The sequence below is a fragment of the Bacillus rossius genome, chromosome 8, assembly GCF_032445375.1.
Source record: "Bacillus rossius redtenbacheri isolate Brsri chromosome 8, Brsri_v3, whole genome shotgun sequence".
Classification (NCBI taxonomy): Eukaryota; Metazoa; Arthropoda; class Insecta; order Phasmatodea; family Bacillidae; genus Bacillus; species Bacillus rossius.
Genome location: NC_086336.1, coordinates 38530633 through 38556296, shown reverse-complemented (window position 1 = coordinate 38556296; position 25664 = coordinate 38530633). Strand labels below are relative to the sequence as shown.

The 25664-nt window shown below is 40.8% G+C and overlaps 2 protein-coding genes across 7 annotated transcripts in view; both read left to right on the top strand.

Moving 5' to 3' along the window:
* Window positions 1-25664, top strand: part of LOC134534754 (ectonucleoside triphosphate diphosphohydrolase 5) — an 80517-nt gene that overhangs the window by 12034 nt on the left and 42819 nt on the right. The window lies entirely within an intron of this gene.
* Window positions 6574-22069, top strand: LOC134534752 (uncharacterized). 3 transcript variants are annotated; one of them, XM_063373279.1, is made up of 2 exons: window positions 6582-6661; window positions 11647-22069. In XM_063373279.1, exon 2 carries the CDS (start codon window positions 11910-11912, stop codon window positions 16131-16133), a length of 4224 nt encoding a protein of 1407 aa, XP_063229349.1. In that variant the 5' UTR covers window positions 6582-6661; window positions 11647-11909; the 3' UTR covers window positions 16134-22069. The 3 variants fall into 2 exon arrangements, with proteins under 3 accessions (XP_063229350.1, XP_063229349.1, XP_063229351.1); XM_063373280.1 differs by having other exon boundaries at window positions 6574-6661; window positions 11693-22069.

Below are 25664 nucleotides of genomic sequence, written 5' to 3'. Positions count from 1 at the left end.
TGCGATTTTCACCTCCATTGCAGAATAAATCGCCAAGTCCAGGACGCCTTAAAATTAAAAACAGACTTTCTACATTATGCACGCTTAGTACACCTTAAAGTACACACATGTGGGTGCAATCCAGTGTATCAGCTTCGGGGTTATGTACTCTGGTGTATTTTTAAGACGCCTTCCTACTTGCGATTTTCACCTCCATTGCAGAATAAATCGCCAAGTCCAGGACGCCTTAAAATTAAAAACAGACTTTCTACATTATGCACGCTTAGTACACCTTAAAGTACACACATGTGGGTGCATCTAGTGTATCAGCTTCGGGGTTATGTACTCTGGTGTTTTTTTAAGACGCCTTCGAACTTGCGATTTTCACCTCCATTGCTGAATAAATCACCAAGTTCATGACGCCTTAAAATTTAAAACCGACATTCTACATTATGCTCGCTTAGTACACCTTAAAGTACACACATGTGGGTGCAATCTAGTGTATCAGCTTCGGGGTTATGTACTCTGGTGTTTTTTTAAGACGCCTTCGAACTTGCGATTTTCACCTCCATTGCTGAATAAATCACCAAGTTCATGACGCCTTAAAATTTAAAACCGACTTTCTACATTATGCACGCTTATTACACCTTAAAGTACACACATGTGGGTGCAATCCAGTAAACAGAAACTATGGTCACAGTGTGAATTACAGCTGTAGCCTTATTTGACAAGAATTGTTTTAAAGAGAAAAGAAATTCTAATTAAAACTACCTCAACCTCTTTTCCTTAACAAGTGTTTATTTATATTCCCAAATTACCGGGCAAATTTTCATCACAATGTAAATACACAAAGCCTTCGGTACTATAATGTTTAGCAAGATAAAATAAAAATCTGAGGGCCAATCACAATCATTGTTTCTTCAATATCTCTGTCAAAATATACCAACCTAACACACATCCTCGCTATCCACAGGGCAAGTTCCAGTTAGCTACACGGAGGTGTAAATGGGATGGTAAGACAGGACCATCGGGTAAAGGGTCCAGGTAGCTTATCTGCAGGGTAGCTACCTGGAAGTTTGCCCAGAGGATGGTAAGACCGGCCCTTAGTAGGACAAGGGTTTCCACTGTCAACCTTTACCCATTTTTTTTAATGAGAGCTGGATAGCCAATGAAAATCACAAATAAAATGGACGTATGTTGTTTAATGTAGTCTTTTTAGACCTGTGATAATGATTTACAACCTATCATGTAATAGAAAATTATAAAAGAATAATAACAGTGGGTGACTAAAATTACAACATAAATGGTTAACCTTTATGAATTATCATACTCAGTGTAGGTAAAAAAAGAAAGTAGACAAGAAGACTTATTCAAAGGCTACCTATATCATATTTTATGAATAAATTGATTATTATTTCTTATGTATAAGTACCGAAATGTGTGTAGTGCGACACCCCATTTTTATTTCGTAGCATAACAATTACTATTAATGTTTGGGATTTTTAAAATCCTTTTTGGTTAATAGTGATTCATGTAAGAATTGGTATTCCAATTATTTCTGTTTGCACTTTTTTGCACTAGTTAACAATTGTGTACGAGTACTAAATCACTCGCAAGTAAGAAGTGAGGTTGCTTAGTCTTTTTTTCCTACGTTAGATGCTAGCTGGCGGGCGATTTTGAAAGAACTATTAATTAAGGTCGGGGCATCGGATTGAGAATACGTTCTCTGTGCGTGGTGACTGTGCTCCCATGGCGAGCACCGATGGCGGCGTCAAAGGAATACTTCTCCTAACAACCGGGCAAACACATTTAAAAAAAGTAAGCAATGGGATGAGAGTTACAAAAAACCTACATTTATATAAATATGTATATATCTGTAGGTGTGCGCGCACAACAAACTGACGTCGTACCGACCATGGCCGTTAAGCCAGTGCTCCGCACCGCCAGTACCATATCCCGTTTTTGGAGCGCGCCCCTTACCCAGCGGGAATGAGTCAAGCGAGCGTCCCGGGCGTGACCTCAATTAACGGAATTAAACATCAGGACACGAAACCCCGGGGGCTCGACTACGGAAAACAATTCCCAAACGAGGCACTAGGACGAAATTATTTAATCTCAAGCAGTGAGCAAGTATGTTGTAGAGATTCCATGTGTGTGCGGCACGCTCGGAACAGAAAACAATCCTTGTCACTAGCCACAACGGCTACTGGACTTGATTAATTGGCCTATGATGGGGGTCTAGCCAAACTAAGGGAATTCAAACCCAAGCAGTGTTCATTGAGACAATTTGTTGTTAAATTTACAATCGCCAACTTTGACGTCGTCTGGCCGACGACCACCCCAGAGCCCGACCTGCACCCGCCAGTATACGCTCCCGCTAACGGAACACACCCCTGGCCATGGCCCACCCGAGTCAGGCGAGCCGAACAGCAATTAAAGGCAAAACCGCGGAAACCTGAGTAGACAAGAGAAGAACCGTACCCATTCCTCCTGAAACATTAAATTAGGATTTTAGCGACAATAAAATCTCTTCCAGACACATCCGTTTGGAGTCTAGCGTAATGAGGTCACGCCTGGCGCGAGAGAGGCCGAGCCTCCCTCGGACGCCATGCCAGTTCAGCGCAGCTCATGGACCGGGGCGGACCTACGTCCCACGGAGAGGCAACATCCTTTGTCTACATTGAAAGTAACGTCTGGTAAATATAGTCACTAATTAACCAAACCCCTTTTATTACTTAACCTCTCCGTGAGTACCCGGTCCCTTTTTTCGGTCCAGGACCTAATCCGGCCGCATCAACTTAAGGACACCCCGCACCACACTTGGTCAACGGGGCTGCTCTTCAGCATACGGCACGGGCCGTCTCCCGCAACGTACAGAACTTTATTTAAGGTCACGCGCACGGGGCTGACCACAAACCCGCAAGGGAACTTGGACAAACTTAATTGCGGTGCGTGTTTCACCACAGTGGGCACAACACCCGCGCCGAGACATTTGCATACGGGATTGGCCGTCTCCAATCGCCCGCCCCCTTAATTCAGTGTATTTTTGTATCCCGTGTTTTGTATTGCTAACTTACGTTACCCGAGTAACGAGTGCCACGTAACTTGTGCGCACCCCCTTAATTCAGTGTATTTTTGTATCCCATATTTTGTATTGCTAACTTACGTTACCCGAGTAACGAGTGCCACGTAACCTGTACGCGCCCCCTTAATTCAGTGTATTTTGTGTCCCGCCTTTGTGTTACGAAATTACGTTACCTGCGTACCCAGTGAGACGTCTGAGACATAACAGCATCCGAGGCCACGTAACGCGGAACACAAACAATACGGCGCCACGGAATAACAAGTAAAAACCCCCCGGGGACCTCTGTAGAGTGTTGTATTGTGTACGACTCGCTCCTCTGAATAAAAGGTACGACACCACCACCTCAACTCCTCGTCTCTTATTTAAAATCATCTCACGCAACACCGCCGCCGGCCCTAGTGGGCCACGCAGGGGCACATACATCCACGACCCCAAATTCACGACTAGAAACGAGCTAGTCTGGCGCCCACCCGGACAACACAGATCAAGAACCGCCTTTTCCCACTAGGAGCCACACCGGGACTCGAGCCCGAGACCCCGGACGACGGCAACTTGGTGCTGCTTTTTAAATTAATAAATCAATTAAAACAACTGTTAAGCCTTAGGCAACTATTTACCAGGTGCAAAGTTTTAATCAAGCACCTGGATTATGTTTCTTACTGATCATATAAGAAATTAAATTATTATAAGTTTTTGGTACCGACTCACAAAGAAGAGAAAGTTTCACTTCCTTGCGAGGCGGCCATGGTCGGCAGTCTCCAACCACGTGTGTCCGTGGTCAGCATTCAAGTTAGTTTCATTGATTATTTTTATTTTGCAATACATCTTCAAATTTAAATCCTTTTATGAATTCACCGCTGCCCACGTCGACTCAGCGCGTATTTCGCGGAACCGGGCCTATTCCAAATGTCTTCATTGTGATACTGCACTGTGCATTGTATCACGGAAGTTACGGTACTGGCCGACTCCAGCGAGAGTATTTTTAATTAAGGACGCCGTGCATATGCCAGCCAGCTGCACTCACGTAAGTATTTCTCCGAACTTAGGAGCCCGCTTATCGAGCCCCCCCCCCTGCACCCATTAACTTTCGGCGCTGGCCGACTCCATGGAGCATCGACCCATGTCCCGCGAGACTGCTGCGGTAACCATTTCAGTATCGCGTAGTGTTGTGTTTTTTTGTTAATTGTGTAACCGCTAGACGTCGCCAAGTGTTTGTGAGAGTTTTTGTAGCGGGACTGAACCGTGGAGCGGACTTTTAGAGCGTACCGTGTACCCATGCGGACCCCCGGTGAAGCTCTTAAATTAATTGTAATTCTCACCAACTCGTGTACAATCATTTTCCGTAGTCTCCCGTCCTCCACATGGCTCAGCGGCCTTCACAGCCAAGGGAGAACCATTCAAGCTGTGTGCCTGGCGGGGCATGCGGGGGCAGAGTACCCAGGACCCAACATCAACGGCCTAGCAGCCCACTAGCCTGGCGCCCCTCCGGACAACAAGAGCATCGCGACGCCCGTAGCACCTGTCAGGTACCCCCCGGGCCTTTGACAGAGGTCGGGTGAGACAAAACACACACACGAGAACACCACAGTTACATTTCGTGCCTTCTTTAAATTCTTTGATTTCCTCTAATACTTGCTTCGGTGGTGTACTCTGTTACACCTAATAACTGACTGACGCCGCCGTCGTTGCTACCTCTGAGAGAACAGGCCGTTATGTGTCCTCAACACCTGATCAGTGCTGCGCCACGAACACGCCCGCGCGTGTAACGTAGTGCGGTGCCCCGAATGGCGTGACGTCAGTCACGGCCTCCTACGTGTGCGAGGCGCCCGGCCGGGTGTGGCATCAAGCAACTAGGTAGTCTGTGTACATGCATTCGATAAAACAAACAAAAACTAAAATGTTTCAGACATCCGATAATTATTGTTAATTAATTCATCATATTGTAAACTAATATCGTTCACAAAACTGGCCGGAATCATCTTCCCGCGCTCCGCAGTTTCCCCGCGGATTTTTCCCCCCTCCCTGGCCCGGTTGCCAGGGAGAATAGTCAGTAGCTCTCCAGCACTCACGAGGGCCGGCAGCCCCGCGCACGGGGAGCACCCAACTTTGGCGCCAATACCCACATTTATCATCAATAGGTAACTATCTTCGAATCCTCTTCCTTCAGCTACCCGGTCGGCCCTAACTGGCCACACGATATCTCGTGCGATCTTTTGTACGTAATTTTAATTAACGTGGCCCTCGCAACCGCGCGGACTAGCCGCCTTTGTGGGACCACCTGAGTGGGACAATTGAACTTCACCCCGAACCCGGGACTAGCCTTTAGTGACTGTAGTGTAATGTTTCTTTGTTCAGTGTCCTTGCATATCTAGCCGTTAGTGTAACCCCGTGTAACGTGCCGCACAAGCAACCGCGTGTGCAGGAACGGACTTGCCGCTCACGTGATCCAAGTTCTTTTAAATCATTTCAATTAACGTAATTTCAGAACAGGCAGCGGGGACGGCGTCATGACTTTTTTCGAATCAATAATACAACCACGAATTGAATAGTGTAATTCCAATACGTACAATAAAGATGCAGCTTGTTTTTAGACTTATTTAATTTGAAAGCAAGGATTTCGTTAACCGAAATGGCCAATAGATATTTCTTTTGTTATTGTTTTTATTATATAATCAATTCTTTTCATATCATACGACACATTACAATGTTATTTCGTTCACTTAGTTAGTTAAACTTGCATGTGCACATCGTACACTTCTAATATTGGACAATAACTGTTAAGTCGTTTATTTCTAACTGTATTGTAGTTATTTAATGGTTTCTTCTCCAAAAGGGGTGTCCTTATTACCGTTTTAGACCTCAAATTCGAAGACTGGCGATAAAAAAAATATTCAGGCATTACAATCTAAACGGGACATTACTTTCATGTTGAAATATGGCTAAAATGTTACCACGCAACGTTGGACAACCCCTGACACGCCAAGCCTTACTTTTAACTAGAAGTTAGCTCGTGCATTATTGGGGCTTTGCATCAGGGATACCAGTCGAATAAAATAGTCTGCTGTAAGCTAATGAAATTTACTATGTTACTATATACAATAATGAATCCTTGGCAAAGAATAACCCAACGATTTGTGTTAATTGTAATCAAAAAATGTGCTACTTGAATGATGAAAATAATTTTTCCCGATAGAACTTTTTCTGTCTTACATTCAATATTTACAAAGCAAAATTTACACATCTACACAAATGCTCATTCTTTGGTACATCCGGATGGTAATTACCGCATACTGGTGTTTCTTCTTTCGTTTTCCTTGAGTTCGGTTTTGACTGCGAGTGATGACGGACGTTCCTGCGCTTACTCGCGGTTAAGTTGGACAACTCGTTAAATGCAGTATTAGCGGAAGACGTTGATTATGATCGTATGGAGGTAGTGTCGCGCAATGATGTAAAGCGGAAAAGCATAAGTGAAACCAGTGATCTGATTGAACGAACAAACAAATCATGCAAGCGTGACGTCCGTTTAAGTAATTCCTTGGGCGAAGACATGTCCGGCGACGGACGAGGCCGGGTGGCCGATCAACAACGTGGAAGTGGGTATGTACCAGGTGGGAGCGCACGTTACCCTGATACCTGTAGCGGTCCTTTCATTGTAGTAGTGGAATCCCTTGATAGTAATATTGGAAACTTGCACCCGATTTCTTTAGGTAAAAGATTGCACCCTAATCGTTATATATTGCAAATCCAACAAGCAGGTCCAAAACGGCTGAAAATGTACTTTAGTACGGCGACAGCTGCCAATCAATTTCTGGACTCTGATACTCCAGGCAAGATGAACCTGCGAGCGAGCATCCCCATGGGTCTGACGAGGAAACAGGGTATCATATATGGTGTTCCTTTGGATGTTAGTATGGAAGAGGTCCTCGACGGATATGAAAGCGCTACCCATAAACTCCTGCATGCGGAACGTCTCACCAAGCATATCCAACGCGATGGGCAGGATCTTCGGGTACCCATCAAGCTCCTCAGTCTCACCTTTGAAGGGCAAACGCTGCCTCCATATATTAGTATTTTTAAAGAAATATACAAAGTGACCCCTAAAGTCCAGAGCGTCACCATGTGTTATCAGTGCCACCGATTTGGTCACACTGCCAAAAACTGTCGTTCCACGACTCCTCGGTGTGCTACCTGCCTTCTTGTCCATGGACAGGCCTGCCCGACAGTTGGTACACCACAATGTGTTAACTGCCGGGGACCACACTCGGCTCTCAATAAAAAGCTCTGCCCCATGTGGGAACGTGAACGTGAAATCAAACGGCTAATGGCTTATCATAATCTTTCGTATGCAGATGCGACAAAGATGTTACCACCCAGTCCGTGTGTACCGGAACAACAGGTCCATTATCCTATAATAGGGTTCCCTGTTCTGCAACCCCATCTCCCACATACAGTTTCCACCTACAACAGTACACCTGCAGAGGTTCCCGCACCACAGCCGACGTTTGCTCACGTGACCCAAAGCACCATGCGACGTAAGACTGTGCCTACACGGCCCGATGGCTATACCACTTGTTACAAGGCGATCCCACCCGTCATTCCGCTGGACTCCCACACAAATGGCGACATTCGCCAATATTACGCGCAGTGGGTCAACAAGGATACCTTGATGGAGGTTCTCCTCCGCATTTTGAACCTATAATTTAATCTTCTTGTACCATCTCACTTCCTTTCAACCTTAAGATACTACAATGGAACGCTAGGTCATTGATCGCTAATCGATATCCCATGGAACACTATCTACACCTACACAACGTTGATATTATATTGCTATGTGAAACCAGACTTACGGACAAATATACAGTCAGGATACCAGGATATCACCTATACAGATCTCACAAACCTGACCGGGGTACTGCTATTTTCGTGAATAAAAATTTTAGTGTAGCGGAAATATCGATTCAATATCCACACCGTGCTGACAATATTGATGCTGTCGCTATTCAGATCCATCACCGACACTTCGTATGGGCCATAGTGTCGCTCTATGTCCACCCCAACTCCTCCATTGATGCTGATACATGGGACCTTTTCTTCCGCCAATTTCCCACCCCTGTAGTGATAGGTGGGGATTTTAATAGCCACCATTCCTCTTGGGGTAATGCTTTTTGTGATGCAGCAGGCCGGACGTTGCTTGAATTTCTTCATACCTCGAGCTATATGGTCATGAATGACAAACGCCACACTCGGTTAGGTTGCTACCAACAACAATCTACTGCTATAGACCTAACTCTCATTTCTACAGATCTCGCGGGGCAACTTACCTGGACTGTCTTAGAGGACAATTGGGGGAGTGATCATTTTCCCATATTGTTGACTACGCAGGTCTGCCAACCTTTACCTCCTCAACAGTCTCCAGCAACAGCCCAGTTTCGTACCCGTCAAGCTGACTGGAGTAAATTCCGCGGCCTTCTGGCCGATATCGCCCCTTTTGCGGTCATAGGCCCAGGAACGGTAAATGCATGTTACGACTATTTCTACACGCAAATCTTGCATGCCGCTCATCAAGCCATCCCTATAACGTGCCAGACCGCTTGTCGTAAACGTAAACCCACTTGGTGGGATGATAAATGTCAGACTACAAATACTGCATGCCTTATGGCCCTTAAAACTTATAAACACTGCTCCACTCTCAGTAACTACATCGCATTACAGAAAGCACAGGCGGTGGCGAAACGGACATGGAAGGGGGTGAAAAAGGAAAAGTGGCACGCCTTCTGCACATCGTTTTCGCGGTCTACTCCCCTGCCACAATTATGGAGGAAGTTTAAACAATTTCGGTCTAGCAAAGATTTCTCTTATGTGACTCCTATCCCTGATGTCATAGTACCGGCCTTTATGCGGCATATTGCCCCGGATTATGTTCCCAATGCAGATATACATTTCACTCCGCCTAAGCCGCCCCTGAATAGGTATATAGATCATACTGCCTTAATTATGCCTTTTACGCAGCAGGAACTACAAACTTGTATACGTCATACTCCTAACACGGCGCCGGGACTTGACAAAATCCCATATGTGATGATCCGGAATCTCCCTGAGAACTGTACTTCATACTTATTACAACTATATAATCACATTTTCGTTCATGGTGTAACTCCGTTAGCCTGGCGGGAATTCATCGTACTTCCTATTAAGAAGCAGAATAAACCGCTATTAGCCCCTACTTCTTACCGGCCCATTGCACTCCGCTCATGTCTTGCAAAGGTTTTTGAAAAACTATTGAAAAATCGGTTACAGTGGTGGTTGGAAAAGAATAAGCTCATCCGGCCTGAGCAGTTTGGATTTCGGCCAGGTATTGGATGACACGAGGCCATTCTATCCTTATTGTCCAAAATTCATGTTGCCTTCAAGCTACAGAAAATATGTACCGCGCTCTTTGTCGACCTGGTATCCGCTTTCGATAATGTTAACTTGACTGTATTGTATGAGAAGTTGTGCCATATTGGAATTCCCACTCAAATTATTGAATGTGTACACGCTCTTTTTTCTGTCCGACACTATTACCCAATCACGTCACAGACACCATCGTCTGCACGCATCGTCTATACTGGCCTTTCACAAGGCAGTACATTGAGCCCACTCCTGTTCCTTTTGTATACCCAAGACTTAGTTTATCACATTGGGCGTACTTCCTATAACATTACTTATGCAGATGATATCGTGATATGGGCCTATAATACAACATATCAGGGAGCTCAGGACACGCTGTGTGACACTCTCCACAGGCTTCAGGCATGGACTGATAGCAATGGATTAGAAATATCCCCAACGAAAAGTAAGGTCGTGTTTTTTACGAGGAAATATAAACCGCACAATTTTCCACCCTTCCAACTGCTGGGTCAACCCTTACCGTTTGTGACAGAAATTAAATACCTAGGTGTGGTATTTGATCATCGTTTGACGGGTAAAGCCCACATTAAATATCTAACGCATAAATGTCGGAAGCGCATTGATCTGTTAAAAGCTCTAACACACCGCACGTGGGGTGCGGAGGTAAAATTATTAAAACTATTTTATGTTACCACTATTCGGTCGGTGCTCGATTATGGCTGTTGTGTTCTTTACAACCTCTCTCCCACCAGGAGTTATGAACTGGAGAAGATACAGAACGTTAGTATGCGGATCATTTTAGGTGCCTTCCCTTCGACGCCTATCTCATGTATGCAATTCGAACTGGGACTTTTGCCACTAACCCTCCATAGAAAGTGCTTCCTGGGGAAACTTTGGATACGCTCAAGGGCATCTCATGTTGCCGGTTATATGCGGGCGGTGGACAAACTGGATTTGGATATTCCGGACGCTCTTAAACGAGCAGAGTCCCATATCGTTTCTACGCCCTGTTTAAACAAATATACTTTAACATATGATATTACGTTTCAACCGCTGCGAACTCAGGTCATAGGTAGTAAGGGACAACCGTCATATCTAACCGCTCAGGAGTTCTATGAAAGCGTGAATCATGTGCATTTGCATCGAACTATATATACAGATGCTTCCAAAACCGACACATGGGTAGGAGCTGCCTATTACGATAGTCACACTAAAACTACTGGCTTATATAAACTGCCCCCTATAACTACCATTTACTATGCTGAGGCGTATGCGGTATATAAGGCATTGCAATATGTGCTCCGGAAAAAAATTCACCAATCTATTATTGTGACAGATTCATATAGTTTAATTCAGTCTCTCAATTCCACCCCTCTTCCTCGAGAACCTGTGGTCTGGCTTATTAAGGAACTTACACTCACCTTGTGTAGACTTAACATCAGTGTACAATTTTTCTGGATACCTAGTCATATCGGGATTCACGGGAATGAAATGGTAGACCGCCTGGCCAATTTGGCTCGATGCTGTGGTAGTACGGTTCCGGCGGTATCATATAATGTCCTTCTCCCTTACCTCGACCAGCTCATTATGGAGGAGTGGGATGCCGTATGGCGACGCTATGCCAGGGATAACGCAACCGTTTACGCGTCCTTATATCGACGTAGACCGGTCAGCACGGATATCGTCTTTGATAATCAGCCGCGTCACCTCGCTGTCTTAACATTTCGACTCCGATCCAATCATACTGCTGCCCCTGCCCATTTGCATAAACTCGGTATTCAAGACAATTCTGACTGCACATGTGGTGCTGTCCTGGCGGATGTTAATCATTTACTATTTGAATGTCGTTGTGTCCGTTCGCGGGATAACCTCTATGCTCAACTTAAGAGTCTTAATTTGCCTTTGCCCATGGCGTACCCTTCCTTGTTGTTTACGTCTACTTGTGAGGTCTGTATCGTGCTGTCCCATTTCCTATTCGAGAATGGCATCCACATATGAGTTAATGGTAACGTCCTTGGGTCCCCTGTCCTTGGTGACCGGTGTATTATATTGACATTTGACCTTATTCCATGGCCTTCTTTCCATTGGTCGATGGGCCTCGACCGAGAAGATAGTTAGCAATGAATAGTTCCTGCTAGGTATTCCTACTATGCCCCTCCGCCTACGTGCGCTCCGCCTGGTATATATTTCAGTTGGATCCCGCTGGTGTTGATCTCTAGAAGAGGTGGTTTTTTGCAGCGTGATATTGAAGACATCTGGTTGTGAGGGACCATAAGACGTGTTGACCACGTGCGAGTATAGTTCTGGTTGTGGGCGAAAGCCGTTAACCAAAAAAAAAAAAAAAAAAAAAAATTTTGTTTTCCTTGCGAGAACAAAGGTTGTGTACGAAACGGAAGGAAATGTAAGTAATCATTTAATATTTCTGTAATTGTGCTTCCATGTGTAATGAGAAACGATGAGTATCGGCCGTAGAAATGCGCAGGGCGTTTGCCCCATTTCATTCGCCAAGTTGCTGCATACTCGGTACAAAGATATTGCAGAAATTGATAGGCTGCGATGTGAGAAACACGGCATTTTTGGCGAATTGGCACAAACATTTCTCAGAAGTAATTGCATAAAGAATAGGTTGTTATTTATGCAAAAATGGCGGCAAAATGTTGGTAATGTCAGGACATATTTCAAAGATCTCTGTAAGTCAGATGTTTCACCTATGTTAAATAACAGTCATAAAATGGCAAGTTCTATTGTGAAACACGCGGCGTGTGTCTCGGAAGTTAATCAAGCTAATACTTCCGTGAATTCTTTGTGGGCATTGGTGTGTAGCGATATTGGTGTTTTTAACAACAGAAAAAATAGGTTAAGACTGTATGAGGGTTGGAAAAGAAACAGAAACAACATTTGTGAACTGGTCGAGACAATTTTCACTTACTCTATTGTTATGTCCAATGTAGGTAGTCACCATTTGCCAGACTATGTAGCTTCACCTGAAAATCTTGAAAAACCAGCCCAAAAAAAATTGCACATTTCTTCAACAGCTGTGCAAGGTGGTACATCTAATAGCAACACGGTTAAACATCTCGAAGGAGCCACAGTAAGTGCAGGAACAGGAAATAGCAATGCAAATTTGGTGGATATAGGAAGTTCAGAAATCTATAACATGGTATGTTTCTCTTCCAATGATATGTTGGACCATTTGCAATGCACTTCAGAGAAAAACGATAGTTTGTGCGGTACTGAACGTTGCAAAGTCATAAATAATAATGAATATTTCCTAGATGGTTCATTGGCAGTTCGTGTAGATCGCTCAGTAGTCACTGACAAGTTGGATAAATTGCACATCAATTTCCCAGATTCAATACCGATTTACATAGAGCAATCCGTGCAGTATGATACTTCAGATTTTGCAGATAATGTTCCTAATGAAAATTGTAACGTACAACAAAGGTGTCATACCCCTGACCTCAAAAAACCAGAGCATACCACTGCACTTGAAAATAGTGTGAACGGTGTCCCAAACATATTACAAAGTACTGATATTGTCGGAAAGCCTGTGTATCGATCAAAAACCTTAGATTTATATCCGGTTGCTTATGGTAGTTGCACTATAGTCAATTCAGAGTTGCCTACTCTTTCCTCAAATGCTCGGCTATCACGTTTTGATAAAGATAAAATACACTGTTCTTTAAAAGCTGCCCTAATGGAAAAGTTAAATATAATTTGTGTGTATAAGTTTTGTTGCTTTCAAATTCGTTCTAAGGGAAATGCAGTTGACTATGCATCTTGTAAAGATAAAAATTGTAATAATATGTATAGGATTGACATGTCGAATCCAACACCAGGTACGTACGTTATACATGTTAGGGCTAGAAATATGCAGGGAGACAACCATGATAGGAAGACGTGGGATGTAAGAGGTTGGCAACGTCAGCAACTGAAAAAAAAACTGAAAGAGAAGAGACCAACCACGTATCGCTATGAGACTATCGACAGTATGGATGAACATATACTTAATTTGGGAAACATGCAAGATGTGAAAAGCATGAGTGTGGTAAAGAAAGTAAGGTGTGAGGCCCTTGCAGAAGATGACTTAGATAAGGATGATGTTAAGGATTTGTTAGAACAGTTTTTGCAGGGTGAAAATGATGGATCAAAATATTTGCAGGAAATTTCTTTACCTTTGGGAGTTTTAATGTTTTCTAAAGATCAGTTTGATGTTATTAAAAAGTACAAAAAAGATATTTCAGTTTTGTTTCTCGATGCCACTGGATCCGTAGTACGAAGGCCCACAACTTTCAAATCTGCAATTTATTATTATGCCGGAGTAGTTAATATTTCAGGTACAGTTTTGCCCCTTTTAGAATTTATTTCTGCTCAGCACTCTGCAGCAGCCATATCAAATTATTTAATAAAATTTAAGCGTTGCATTTTAAAAGAGGTAGGTTCATGGCCTGTGTTCAATAAGGTTGTTGTAGATTATAGTTTTGCGTTAATGAAGGCCATAATGTTAGGTTGGAATGAAATTACGCTTGCCAGGTATCTGAAAGTAACGCATAACCTTTGCCAAACAAATGACGATTCTGCTTTGCATTCTCTCGTGACTGTTCATATTTGCTGCAGTCATTTTGTCCATTTAATAGCAAGGCAATTGAAAAAAAACAATACACCTAAGAAAGTTAGGCCATTCATATTGAAAGTTATATGCATGCTCATAGTTGCGAGAAGTATAGATGAGCAAAAAGCAATTTTTTCATTATTAATAATTGTACTTACGAACCATACTGTTACAAAAAATGTCATAATTAGTCTTGAAGCACTGTCTAACATTTCAAAAAAGGAAAAAGTCCAAAACATTCTGGCAGAATTAATTCCTGAAAGCATATCATTAAATGTGAGCGTTCAAAATGACGATATAGAATCATTTTTTTCAGAAAATTTACATAAAAATAGTCCATTTCATAAAGAATTTAAAGAAATTTATGACATTATTTTGGAAAAAAATTCGCATGCAGCAGAAAGTGCAAGTAAAAATATTTATTTCATGCCTTCCTTTGGAAAAGAACTAGTTGATCGGTACATGCCCATGTCACCCTTGTGGTCTCAAATTCTTCCCAACTGTTCTCAACGGTATAGTAATTCCAATGTTGAAAACTGGTTCTTTCAAACAAAAAGTAATATCCTGAATGGACTCACGCATTTGAAAGTAGGTCGTTTTGTTAGACACATGTGTGCCCGTGTTAAAGTAATTTGCAAAATGTTGAGGAATGATATACCACGAACATTTGCTAGGGAAAGGAAAGCAAACAGACAAACAACACCAACAATTTTAGGCTGTAGCGAAGTTAAAGATTCAGACCCAGATGATCCGGACAGTATCATTGTCGAAGAAGTTTGGCAAAAAACGTGTAAGAAACCAAAGACGTATTTTGAACCAATGTGTGTCGCAGACAGTAAAATGGCGTTGGTTCCAAGTGTACCCACAATTTTAAAATACAATAATAAGGGGTCTGTCAAAGCATGGCATTATACTGATTTAATGCAAACATGTATTGGATTGTACGGAGAAGATGTATTTGCAGAAGAGGATTTTAAGACATTGTTTGGAAGTACGTGGTTGACAGGTGCCGCTATTGATGCTTGTGTTGCCTTACTACTAACAGAATTTAAAGCTGAAGATATTATATACATACCTGCTGAATGGCTTGGAAGTTTTGTCATTTTTGGGCAAACTCTTGAGCAGGGAGCCGAAATAAACAACATTAAATTAAGCTGTGCTAGTAAATGCATCATTCCGTACAATACCAATCAGCACTGGACACTGATTACGGCAGATTTTAATAAAAAAATATTTTCCTACATAGATCCCATAGGTGAAGAGGATAGTGTTTTACCAAACAAGACTACTTCAAAGGCAGATGAAGCATTTAAAGTGTTCAAAAAATTGCTGTCCGAAAGAAATAAATTCAGCCCAGAAAAAGTAAATACAGACAACTGGAATTCCAGAAGTTGCGCTTATCACCAAATTCAAACAGATTTCAATAATTGCGGAATTTTTGTGATATTTTTCATTCAACAAATAATAAAGGGAGCCCCATTAAATGAGAATTTCAAACCAAACATTATGCGAAAAGAACTCGTAAATAAACTATGTAGCTTTACACAGTCGGGTAAAAAGGTTAAACTCACGCTAGATAAACTTGATGTAAAGAAGGACTATCCTCATCCATTGGCTATGGATAATGGTCTCTTTAATAACACGGAGTACTATCGTCATCCAATATTTGAAGTTGTAGTAGCTTTGTTCAGTGATATCTGCCGGAATACAATAAGGGTTCGGGGTTCAGATTACTGCACTTTTTTTAATGGGGGTGAACTTACTAACACTGCCGTAGATGCAGGTATCTCAGTTTTCATTAAGAGATTAAAAAAATTTGATAACATATTCTACCAAAACATTGAATATATCACTGTCTTCGAAAGTAACATATGTTTAGATAAACCGCATGCTTTGGAACTTTTGTACATCATAAAGCTACGTGATTTGAACAAAAAGAATTTATTAATAATGCCTAACTGCGTAAATGATAATCACTGGTGTCTGTTACTGGCTAACTTAAAATCATTTGAGCTTTATCATTTGGACCCGCTAAAAGGCAATGGGGGAAACAAAATTCTGAGTTGATTTGTTAATTTTTTGCAATATCGAAATAAACTATGTCAAACAAAGATAAACATTATTAGATGGTGTGTCAAAAATATAAATGATAATATTCCAGTACAAAAAGATAATGTTAGTTGCAGAGTTTTTGTAATATTTTATGTGTCTGTGTTTTTAAAACAAAATAAATTTGAAAGTGATCTGAATGTAAAAAATTTCCGTAAAATGTTAGCTGAATCAGTTATACAGGATTCTGATGTAGTCACTGACCTATGCTTCTATTGTGGAACTAAAGGAAACCGAAAACAAACACGATGGATAATGTGTCAGATTTGTCGTAGGTGGGTTCACTACGAGCAATGTTTTAAAAATAACATAAATTTTGAAGATATATCTAGGCCAGAATATAAATTTATATGCAAAATATGTAATGTGAGTAACCCATTTCCGCAAAACAGTTCCCCATAGTATCATGTATATTATTTTCAAGTGAAATTTTAAATTTGCCAGGACCGGGTGAAAGGGTAACTGCGACAAATGTTACTCCTATGCCGAATGGAGGCGTGTCGTATGTTACATTTAGGGTCCCGTTTATTTTTTTTCAAATGAAATGTTAAATTTGCCAGGTCCGAGTGAAAGGGTAACTGCGACAAATGTTACTCCTATGCCGAATGGAGGCGTGTCGTATGTTACATTTAGGGTCCCGTTTATTTTTTTTTCAAATGAAATGTTAAATGTGACAGGGCTGAGTGAAAGGGTAACTGCGACAGATGTTACTCCTATGCCGAATGGAGGCGTGTCGTATGTTACATTTAGGGTCTTGTTTATTTTTTTTTCAAATGAAATGTTAAATTTGCCAGGGCCGAGTGAAAGGGTAACTGCGACAAATGTTACTCCTATGCTGAATGGAGGCGTGTCGTATGTTACATTTAGGGTCCCGTTTATTTTTTTTTCAAATGAAATGTTAAATTTGCCAGGGCCGAGTGAAAGGGTAACTGCGACAGATGTTACTCCTATGCCGAATGGAGGCGTGTCGTATGTTACATTTAGGGTCTCGTTTATTTTTTTTTAAATGAAATGTTAAATTTGCCAGGGCCAAGTGAAAGGGTAACTGCGACAAATGTTACTCCTATGCCGAATGGAGGCGTGTCGTATGTTATCTTTAAAGGTTTTATTAAGTTTCATTCTTGTTTATTTTTGCACAGTTACAAAATATTAAATTGATTACAGATTTGTTTCGAATACTTAATAATCTGCTTTTTTAAAAGCTGTATGTTGGTAGTAGATATTGTATATTGTTTTATGTCTTTTTTTTTAAAAGAGATAATTTTCACAAAATCAAACAGTCCTGTATTTTGAAACAATTCAAATGTTGGTTTCACGATTCAGTATTGTTTGCTTTACGGTGACATGGTAATAGGCCTCTTGGGGAACTCGCCATGTAAAATAAAGAGTAACGAGTTGTGTGCTATACCTCCTGATGTATACCACCTGTGGTAAACTTCTAAGGTGACCAGTGTTGCCAGGTTGAGGGATAAATCCCTCAGAGTAGGGATTTTTTGCATTGAAAGGGATGGAGGGATTTTAAGCCGACCAGGTCATAAATGTAGGGATTTTCGGAGAGGTGAATGTCGTCTTTTCTTGTTTGCGCTGCAGACACCTTTTAATGAGAATATTCAGTCTTTCGATATTTTTGTCGGCGAAGTTGGTGCATCTACAGCATCTATTTGTAACAGGAATAGATGTGTCTTATGTTTTGTTACATATTGTCTTTGATGTTTTGTATGGTTTGTTTACACATTTCGTGTTAGTGCAAATTGTATTGGTTACTGTATCATAATTACTGAATTAGTATTACCTTTCTATAGCAGCATCTGGAGGTTGAAGACGAAGTGTATGTATGTTTCCTATATTTAAGTGATAATGTGTGACCCTGAAGCAGGGTCTTCTACCCCGAAAAGGGTCAGAAAAGAACCGGGAAATGAGAAAAAGTCGTGGCGCAAGCAACCATTTGTAGATTCCTGGTTGGAAGAGCCGCAATTTAAAGGTTGGTTATCAAAGGCCAGTGATAATTATAAAGCAAAATGTTTGTGTTGCAAAAAAGAATTGGTAGCAGGGAAAAGCGAGTTGGAAAGACACGGCGATACTCCTACTCACAAAACAAATGCATTACAAATAAAAAATGTTCCAAAAATTAGCGATTTGTTTCGCAGAACATCGGGTACAGAAGAAACTAAAACAAAATTTGCCGAACTGAAAATAGTATATGATGTTATTGAGCATGACAGAAGTTTTAACTCAATGGAACACATTGTACAATTGAATCAGGTAGCTTTGCCAGATTCAACAATAGCACGCAGTATTAAATTGCACAGAACGAAAATAACATCACTCGTGAATAATGTTGTTGGTAGGGCCGTCCAACAAAAAAATGCAGAAGTATTGAAAGGAAATTTCTTTTCTATTCTAGTTGATGAAAGCACTGACATTGGCAACAATAAAAATTTGTGTATTCTCGCAAAGAGCATCGGTGCAAATGGAATTACCATGAATACGTTCCTACTTGATTATGTAAAAATTAAGGATGCATCAGCAGAAAATTTGTTTCAGGTATTTAAACACTGCATGTCTAAGTACGGTTTGCTCTTTGAAAACATTGTTGGGTATTGTAGTGACAATGCAAATGTCATGGCTGGTGAAAATAATTCATTTGTTACCCGTCTGCTGAAAGAAAATGACGGTATTATTGTGTTTGGATGTATCTGCCATTCTTTAAATTTAGTGGCTAGTGCTGCATCAGAATGTCTACCGAAAAATGTTGAATCATTGTTGCATTTGATTTTTTCGTATTTTTCACGTAGTCCAAAACGCCAGGGCATTCTTGAAGAACTTCAAGACTTTATGAGAGCTTGCCAGGTGAGGATGATCAATCCATCTAAAACAAGATGGTTAGCACTAGGTAACTGTATCGCAAGAGTTTTAAGTCAGTGGCCAGTGTTGTTTTCTCTCTTTGCAGAGGCAAAAAGTGAAGATAAGAATACAGTGGCCGACATCATCTTTGCAGACCTAAATAATCCGTACACCAAAGCCTACTTGCAGTTTTTGAATTTTGTTTTACCAACATTTAATTCATTCAACAAACTATTTCAGTCCGATAAAGTACTAATCCATTGTTTTGCTAATGAAGCTGAAAGATTTTTAAGATTGCTAGCTTCAAATTTCCTGAAACCAGAACTGATTTTAGGAGATAGTTTGTTCACATGTAATGCCAAGCATCCTTCTAATATCTTGCCATTAATTGACATCAAAATAGGGGCAGCAGCAGAAGAAACCATAAGTGATTTGAAAACAAGATTTGACCATGATGTAAGCAAAGATGTAGAATATTTTCGCCTCAGATGCTTGCAATTTCACCAGGTTGCTTTTCAGGAAACACAGAAAAGAGTGCCATTACAACAAGGCTGCATTCGTGCTTTGAATTTTCTACAGCCCTCAAATGCCTTGGGAGTTGATAAGTCAATTCAAAGAGCGAATATCGAGTTATCGCCACTTATCAAAAAATTTGAATCCAAAATTGATCCTATTGCAACTAAAGACGAATGGGATCACATGTCTAATTATTTTTCTAGTGAGGAAAAAACTGCATTCTTGAATTTGCCAATACTAGAATTTTGGAGGGAAATTGAAGTATGTGAAAATTTCAATGCTGAACTTCAGTTTAAAAATATTGGCAAACTTGCAAGAATTTGTTTGTCGTTACCACATTCCAATGCTTCTGTTGAACGTATATTCTCTATGGTTTCAGACATTAAAACAAAAAAGAGAAATAAATTATTTGCATCCACAGTTGCATCCCTTGTTCGTGTCAAGTTAGACATGCAAAACATGAAGAAAGCATGCTATGAATACCCAGTAACTGAAAAAATGCTGGAGTTGTTCAACGAAAACATGTACAAGAAGGATCACAAGGAAACTGAAATTGCTGGACTTTTGGCTGCTGAAGACGAAGAAGATGAAACTGTTATCTAATGTCAAAGTCTTTAGAACAAAAAAAAAGTGAAATATTTAAGGTAGAATTGAATAGAAAATGTTGTGTGTGGACTAGGTGTATCCTACTTCATTAAAAACTATTTTTACATATTATTAATACCATATTGTATTATTATTACTTGTCCTATAACAAAAAAATAATAATGTAGGGATTTTTTAAGGCTTGGAGGGATTTTCTAAGTAGTCTGCAGGGATTTTTGCATTGGGGAACCTGGCAACACTGAAGGTGACTTGGAAACTGGCACAGGTAGCAGGGGCCGTTTGGTTTTGTTCCTGTGACTTAATGCACTTGCATCTCTAGGGTCTCCCTGCAGAAGTGAAGTGTTTGTATAAATCAAAACCTAATTTTTCTGAATTACGGCTCAGTCTCAGGCCGAATACGATATTTCCTTTTCTTCTCGATCAATCATTTCATCAATGTTTTTTTATGACGTCACGTTAAAGTATCGTCCGTAAACAGACTTTACAGACAACCAATTTTGTTATTTCTTGTGTTTCATGCATCTAAGGATTATACTATCTGAAAATAACATTGTTCGTAGGCACATGAAAACAAATTTAAACTTAACATGATATTATTGATTGTTGATGTGTAGATGGTCCTCATAAATGCGGAACTTCGTATCGGATGTCTTCTGGCTATAAAAACTTGGGGTCTCCTTTTCAGCTAGTGGAGCCTGTGACAATGAAGACAAATGGTCACCTGAGAATTGGAGTATTTTATGTCCATTGAAGTCGGAACTTAGATATAAGCATTTGAAAGTTCAAATAACTAGGAATATCATGACATAGATAGAACAAAATAATATTGGTCTTAAATTGAGAAGAAACATTTTTATGTGCGTAGACGTGTGTGGATAATGTCGCGGTCTGGAAATTTCATTATTTTTTTTTCTTAAATTTTATTTTACTTTTGTATCTCGTTAGGTTAACGTGTTGGTGTACGTGCACGTTTCCAGGCTCGGCCGGTTGATTTCGACACGTGGGTATTGGAATATAGGTTGCTGCGACATTAGTTTACAGGCACCGCGGGCTTTTGCGAGGCTGCGTGGTTAGCTGATTCTCGCGGGTCGCTGGCCAGGGCCCGCTGAGAGGTTGCAACACGCCGTTCCAGAAAAACCCGCTGTGTAACGTCGATTTTGTTTGTTCTGCCACGCGAGGCTTTTGTGTACTCGTTTCGAGGACTCTGTCCTGATTAGTGTTGCCATCTGGCATCCGACTTTGGAAACGTAGACTGAAAAAAACAATCGAGCAGCGCAAGAGGGAGAGGGGGAAACTCGCTCGCGCCTGCGCAAAAGGAACAGCCTACTTCACTTGTTTTTCATTTTTTCCTTGTGGGAAGGGGGGACAGCCAGTTCCCCCTAGGCTAAGTTTTCCCGGTGTTCGTGTTTTTTTTTTTCGGAGTGGCCCAGTTTTGTAGTTAAAACCTCCTTCCAGGGAGGGGCCGAGGCTTTTTGCCTGGGGACCTCTCTGGAAGCCGGGTCCACGTCGGTTTGAGACAACTTTTCTCAGTCTCCAGTCAGAGGGTAAGTGATTGGCCGTGATGGATAGGGAGATTAAGCTTCGGGCTGGACGATCTTCGTCCTGTACTTAATCTTTTAAGTAATAATGTAGTATTATTCCATCCCTATTATTTATTATTTGGTTTTTTGGGAAAAATCGACGTCTGGTTATAAGCATGTATGTAGTGGTAACTGGGAAGTGTACTGTTCCTCAGCGGAGCTGCGGCGACGGCCATGTTGTTGTAGCGATAATTGTTTGCCGGCTGACTTCACTGTAATGTGTATTTAATGTATGTATTTATTCGTTAATGCCTTTGTTAAATGATTTATTATTAATTTGTTAATCAAATATTTGTTTAATTATTTTTTTTTATCCTAGTGAATAAACTCTGTGCTTGAATGAACTAATCACGTCTCTTTTCAGTACATAAATTATACCCTACACTTCCTGTATAGGGAGAAGACTTGATCTCGAGTACCCTGCCTACCAACGAGCTACAGTACCACCCCCCCCCCCCCCCCCCCCCAATGTTATAGGTTATTTATTATTTTGTGTATAGATGTACGCGGGACGTCTGACGGAGTCACGTCACAATATAGTACAAATGAATAATTTCGTGTCCATAGCATTAAAAAACCTAAAAAGTGGACATAGACAACAACAATTTTCAGCCGGCGAAATGTTAAGATGTTTTACATAACTTTATTTAAAAAAAAAAATTGAAAACACACCACCCAATAATCGCAACTGCATTAATTTATTTCTGTCGTACACATTTATCAAATACTACATTTCTTATAATAAAAATTAATAAAACATCAATAAAACTACAAGCCGCCCTACAAAATTACTGTACACTGATCTCTATTTATGTCTAACTTATCTTTACTTCCATAGACAGAAATTCTATGAAATACCTTAGCACAAACAATAGCGTGTTGTCTTAAACATATAACTTAAACTATATGGATACATACACCACAAAACTTAATTAAAAATTTTTCCTGAACTTATTCCTGTAACAAACGAAATTTACAAAACATTTTTTACAGCCTATTAAATGAACTTTGTCTAACATATACATTACTTAGAGATGTAACAAAATTCTAAAATTTACTAAATCAAAACTGTTCATAAACAAATTTACAAGACAAATATTTACCGTTCAAATATTCTATGTCACCCCCCACACAATATAAACCACAATTCGACTGTGTATATATGTTTCTTAGCAAACGTGCCCCATAATAATCTCCACACTGTACCTTGTATTATTATTACTTAAAAATTGAAATATATTTGAACTGAAAACACGTAACCCATCATTAGTCTACCCCAATGGAAAAGTCGCCAGGTAACTGTTCAACAGCTGTGCTTGTCGTCGACTCCAGGGTCACCAAAGCCAACAACCATCAGGGTATCCAACATACTACATATGGATCGCACTCCACCAGAACGTAGCAGCACCATGACTGGCTGAAAAGCCCTCAGTCTACATAAAAACGAATCTGTAACGATTAAAATATGTTGCCATGAATATGATACACTGGATTGCACCCACATGTGTGTACTTTAACGTGTACTAAGCGTGCATAATGTAGAAAGTCTGTTTTTAATTTTAAGGCGTCCTGGACTTGGCGATTTATTCTGCAATGGAGGTGAAAATCACAAGTTCGAAGGCGTCTTAAAAAAACACCAGAGTACATAACCCCGAAGCTGATACACAGGATTGCACCCACATGTGTGTACTTTAAGGTGTACTAAGCGTGCATAATGTAGAAAGTCTGTTTTTAATTTTAAGGCGTCCTGGACTTGGCGATTTATTCTGCAATGGAGGTGAAAATCGCAAGTTCGAAGGCGACTTAAAAAAACACCAGAGTACATAACCCCGAAGCTGATACACTGGGTCGCACCCACATGTGTGTACTTTAAGGTGTACTAAGCGTGCATAATGTAGAAAGTCTGTTTTTAATTTTAAGGCGTCATAAACTTGGCGATTTATTCTGCAATGGAGGTGAAAATCGCAAGTTCGAAGGCGTCTTAAAATAAAACCAGAGTACATAACCCCAAAGCTGATACACTGGATTGCACCCACATGTGTGTACTTTAAGGTGTACTAAGCGTGCATAATGTAGAAAGTCTGTTTTTATTTTTAAGGCTTCCTGGACTTGGCTCTTTTGCCCCTATGGAGGTGAAAATCGCAAGTTCGAAGGCGTCTTAAAAAAACACCAGAGTACATAACCCCGAAGCTGATACACTGGGTCGCACCCACATGTGTGTACTTTAAGGTGTACTAAGCGTGCATAATGTAGAAAGTCTGTTTTTAATTTTAAGGCGTCATGAACTTGGCGATTTATTCTGCAATGAAGGTGAAAATCACAACTTCGAAGGCGTCTTAAAAAAAAACCAGAGTATATAACCCCGAAGCTGATACACTGGATTGCACCCACATGTGTGTACATTAATGTGTACTAAGCGTGCATAATGTAGAAAGTCTGTTTTTAATTTTAAGGCGTCCTGGACTTGGCGATTTATTCTGCAATGGAGGTGAAAATCACAAGTTCGAAGGCGTCTTAAAAAAACACCAGAGTACATAACCCCGAAGCTGATACATTAGATTGCACCCACATGTGTGTACTTTAAGGTGTACTAAGCGTGCATAATGTAGAAAGTCTGTTTTTAATTTTAAGGCGTCCTGGACTTGGCGATTTAATCTGCAATGGAGGTGAAAATCGCAAGTTCGAAGGCGTCTTAAAGAAACACCAGAGTACATAACCCCGAAGCTGATTCACTGGATTGCACCCACATGTGTGTACTTCAAAGTGTACTAAGCGTGCATAATGTAGAAAGTCGGTTTTAAATTGTAAGGCGTCCTGGACTTGGCGATTTATTCTGCAATGGAGGTGAAAATCGCAAGTTCGAAGGCGTCTTAAAAGAAAAACCAGAGTATATAACCCCGAAGCTGATACACAGGATTGCACCCACATGTGTGTACTTTAAGGTGTACTAAGCGTGCATAATGTAGAAAGTCTGTTTTTAATTTTAAGGCGTCCTGGACTTGGCGATTTATTCTGCAATGGAGGTGAAAATCGCAAGTTCGAAGGCGACTTCAAAAAACACCAGAGTACATAACCCCGAAGCTGATACACTGGGTCGCACCCACATGTGTGTACTTTAAGGTGTACTAAGCGTGCATAATGTAGAAAGTCTGTTTTTATTTTTAAGGCTTCCTGGACTTGGCGATTTATTCTGCAATGGAGGTGAAAATCGCAAGTTCGAAGGCGTCTTAAAGAAACACCAGAGTACATAACCCCGAAGCTGATACACTGGGTTGCACCCACATGTGTGTACTTTAAGGTGTACTAAGCGTGCATAATGTAGAAAGTCTGTTTTTAATTTTAAGGCGTCATAAACTTGGCGATTTATTCTGCAATGGAGGTGAAAATCGCAAGTTCGAAGGCGTCTTAAAATAAAACCAGAGTACATAACCCCAAAGCTGATACACTGGATTGCACCCACATGTGTGTACTTTAAGGTGTACTAAGCGTGCATAATGTAGAAAGTCTGTTTTTATTTTTAAGGCTTCCTGGACTTGGCTCTTTTGCCCCTATGGAGGTGAAAATCGCAAGTTCGAAGGCGTCTTAAAAAAACACCAGAGTACATAACCCCGAAGCTGATACACTCGGTCGCACCCACATGTGTGTACTTTAAGGTGTACTAAGCGTGCATAATGTAGAAAGTCTTTTTTTAATTTTAAGGCGTCATAAACTTGGCGATTTATTCTGCAATGGAGGTGAAAATCGCAAGTTCGAAGGCGTCTTAAAATAAAACCAGAGTACATAACCCCAAAGCTGATACACTGGATTGCACCCACATGTGTGTACTTCAAAGTGTACTAAGCGTGCATAATGTAGAAAGTAGGTTTTAAATTGTAAGGCGTCCTGGACTTGGCTCTTTTGCCCCTATGGAGGTGAAAATCGCAAGTTCGAAGGCGTCTTAAAA